At 32.2% G+C, this 2,818-nt stretch overlaps 1 protein-coding gene across 1 annotated transcript in view; it reads left to right on the top strand.

Moving 5' to 3' along the window:
• Positions 1–2,818, top strand: part of STXBP5 (syntaxin binding protein 5) — a 202,835-nt gene that overhangs the window by 114,252 nt on the left and 85,765 nt on the right. The window contains exons 13-15 of the mRNA XM_017877616.1: positions 96–111; positions 579–729; positions 1,944–2,016. Coding sequence (XP_017733105.1) covers positions 96–111; positions 579–729; positions 1,944–2,016 — 240 coding nt within the window. The remainder of the gene's footprint in view (positions 1–95; positions 112–578; positions 730–1,943; positions 2,017–2,818) is intronic.

Raw genomic sequence — 2,818 nt, 5'->3', positions numbered from 1 at the left:
ATTATTTCTGAGGACTCTGTTCTGTTCCATTGGTCTATATCTCTGTTTTGGTACCAGTACCATGCTGTTTTGGTTACTGTAGCCTTGTAGTATAGTTTGAAGTCAGGTAGCGTGATGCCTCCAGCTTTGTCCTTTTGACTTAGGATTGTCTTGGCAATGCGGGCTCTTTTTTGGTTCCATATGAACTTTAAAGCAGTTTTTTCCAATTCTGTGAAGAAACTCATTGGTAGCTTGATGGGGATGGCATTGAATCTATAAATAACCTTGGGGAGTATGGCCATTTTCACGAAAATTTTACTTAGGAGATAAAATAAAGTTTTAGGGAGGTATAAAAGTTAAATCTAGTCAATGTTTATTTTTATTGTAAGTTAATTTTCAGTAATTCACTTGGTTCTTACCTAATCCCATTAAAAATTCCACATGAGATAATTCAATTATAAGATGTGTAAAAATGTTAGAATTTAAGATTTTCTTATTTCACTAAATTGAAAAATTACGATGTAGCAAGAAAATTACGATGTAGCAAGAAAAATTACTATGCCATTAATAATCTTAATATGTATTTTATTTCCAGGGAGCCTTTTATTATTTTATCAGGAGGTTTGTCATATGATACTGTAGGAAGAAGACCTTGCTTAACAGTGATGCATGGGAAAAGCACTGCTGTGCTAGAAATGGACTATTCAATTGTGGATTTTCTAACGTTATGTGAAACACCATACCCAAATGGTAAGCTTTGCAACTTTAGAGCTCATTCTCTATAGAGAGCTGATATTTAAAAAAAAAAAAAGGCCTATGCTGTTGAGATAAAACTACTCATCCTATTGTGCTAATTCTTCTTGAGAAGAGCTGCTGCATTCATAATCTACAAATTTTATTTCAGAAGTTTGTTTAATAAACTTAATCTGTTTTGGAGAATAAAAAAACGCTATTCATATTAAAAAAACATTTTAAAATTCTGTTAAGATAGTAATGCATTAGTAAGGATTCTCCATAGAAACAGACACTAATAGGAGAGAGATTGATTGATTGATTGATTGATTGATTGATTGATTTTAAGAAATTGGCTCACACTATTGTGGGGACTGGCTAGTCTGAAACCTGTAGAGCAGGCTAGCAGGCTGGAAATTCAGGAAGGTATTCATGTTGCAGTCTTGAGTCTGAAATCTATAGATTGAAGTTTCAGACATGGTTTCTATGTTGCAATCTTGAGGCACAACTGCCTTTTTTTTCAGGAAACCTCAATTTGTGCTTTTAAGACCTTAATCTGACTCGTTCAGAGGGTAATTTGCTTGACTCAGAATCTACTGATTTAAATGCTAATCACATCTAAATATATAAGTATATATATATTTTTTTCACAGCAATGTCTAGACTGGTATTTGACTAAACAGCTGGGGGCACCATATTATAGACAAGTTGACACATAAAATTAACCATCGCAGCTAGCGCATATAATTCAAGAAGAGTTTAAATCTGGACCTTTTTTTTACTTCAGTTGAAATTCATTGAATTTTACAATGAATTTGTAATGTATTTTACAGTTATTCACAAGCACATATGAAACGTCCAAGAAAGATATTATTGCATTATAGTAGAACTCTTTTGGGTTCCTATGAGATTAAATAATGATATTTGTTCTTATATGTATTCAGATTTACATTTTAGTTTTGTTGTCCATGTCCAGCTTTGAAATTTGCAATGCCATAGAAATTTCTATCTTACTCATTTTTACAAAAGTAAAATAATTTTGAAAGGGTCGTTAAATAGATTATCTCATAAAACTTACTACTCTTAAATAACATGCATGAAGTATCATAAGATCAGAATGTTAAATACTCAAGAGAATGAAACTAAATAAAATCAAGCAAGAAATATTTATCTAATTTGCTATCCACTTGCATTTTTAAAACTATAATTCATGCATTGTTGTCCAATTCCAGATTTTCAAGAACCATATGCTGTAGTTGTTCTTCTAGAAAAGGATTTAGTACTTATAGACCTTGCACAAAATGGGTAAGAAATAAAATTTGGTGATCGATTCTATCAGTATGTGGTTGGAAAAAGACGCTTTTTATCATAGCATTAGCTATTTCATTTCTTTGAAAACTCTACATTTATATCCATAACCTTGACCTCTTTTGAGAGCTCCAAACTCACATGTCTACTTACTCAAATTTCTCTATTTTGTTGAATCTCATAAAATTTTCATTTTTAGGTAAAAATTTGTTGTATTTCTGAAATTTCATGTGATTCAACCTGACACTTAAGATATCCTAGGGCCACACAAAATCATCCTGTGGAAATTAATCCCATCGCTATTTACGTCCAAAATAAGCTATTTTAGTCTTTCTACCTCTCTCACTCTACTCACTCTCAATTGCAATGCTTTTGCCACATTGATTTTGCACACAGCTCCAATCTTGTACTATCCTCTTTAAAACATGGTTCAGTATTGTTTTTTGATTTAAAAACACCTGCTACTGCAAACATTGTGAATTCAGGGTTTCTTTCCAACCTGATCTCCCACTGTCTTCTCACAAGTGTCTTATTCCTTAGGAAGACAGAACTATGTGTTCAACAGACATCACATTTCCACGTCTTCTTCTGTGTAATTCCCAATACCTGAAACACTCTAGTTGTTTCACTGCCATTAAAAATCTACATAACTTTCAGAGTCAACCTGCTTATCTTTTTCAGGCTTTTCCTATGCTCTGTTTACCAGATGTATTATATCTGGTCTGTAACTTCCCACCATAGGTTCTTTGTAACTTTTCTTTTTTTTTTTTTTTTTTTTTTTTTTTTTTTATTTGGGAGG

Source organism: Rhinopithecus bieti, unplaced genomic scaffold, assembly GCF_001698545.2.
Source record: "Rhinopithecus bieti isolate Rb0 unplaced genomic scaffold, ASM169854v2 scaffold_10706, whole genome shotgun sequence".
In the NCBI taxonomy this organism is placed as follows: Eukaryota; Metazoa; Chordata; class Mammalia; order Primates; family Cercopithecidae; genus Rhinopithecus; species Rhinopithecus bieti.
The sequence above is the reverse complement of the archived record's forward strand: the minus strand, read 5'-3'. Positions and strand labels throughout refer to the sequence as shown.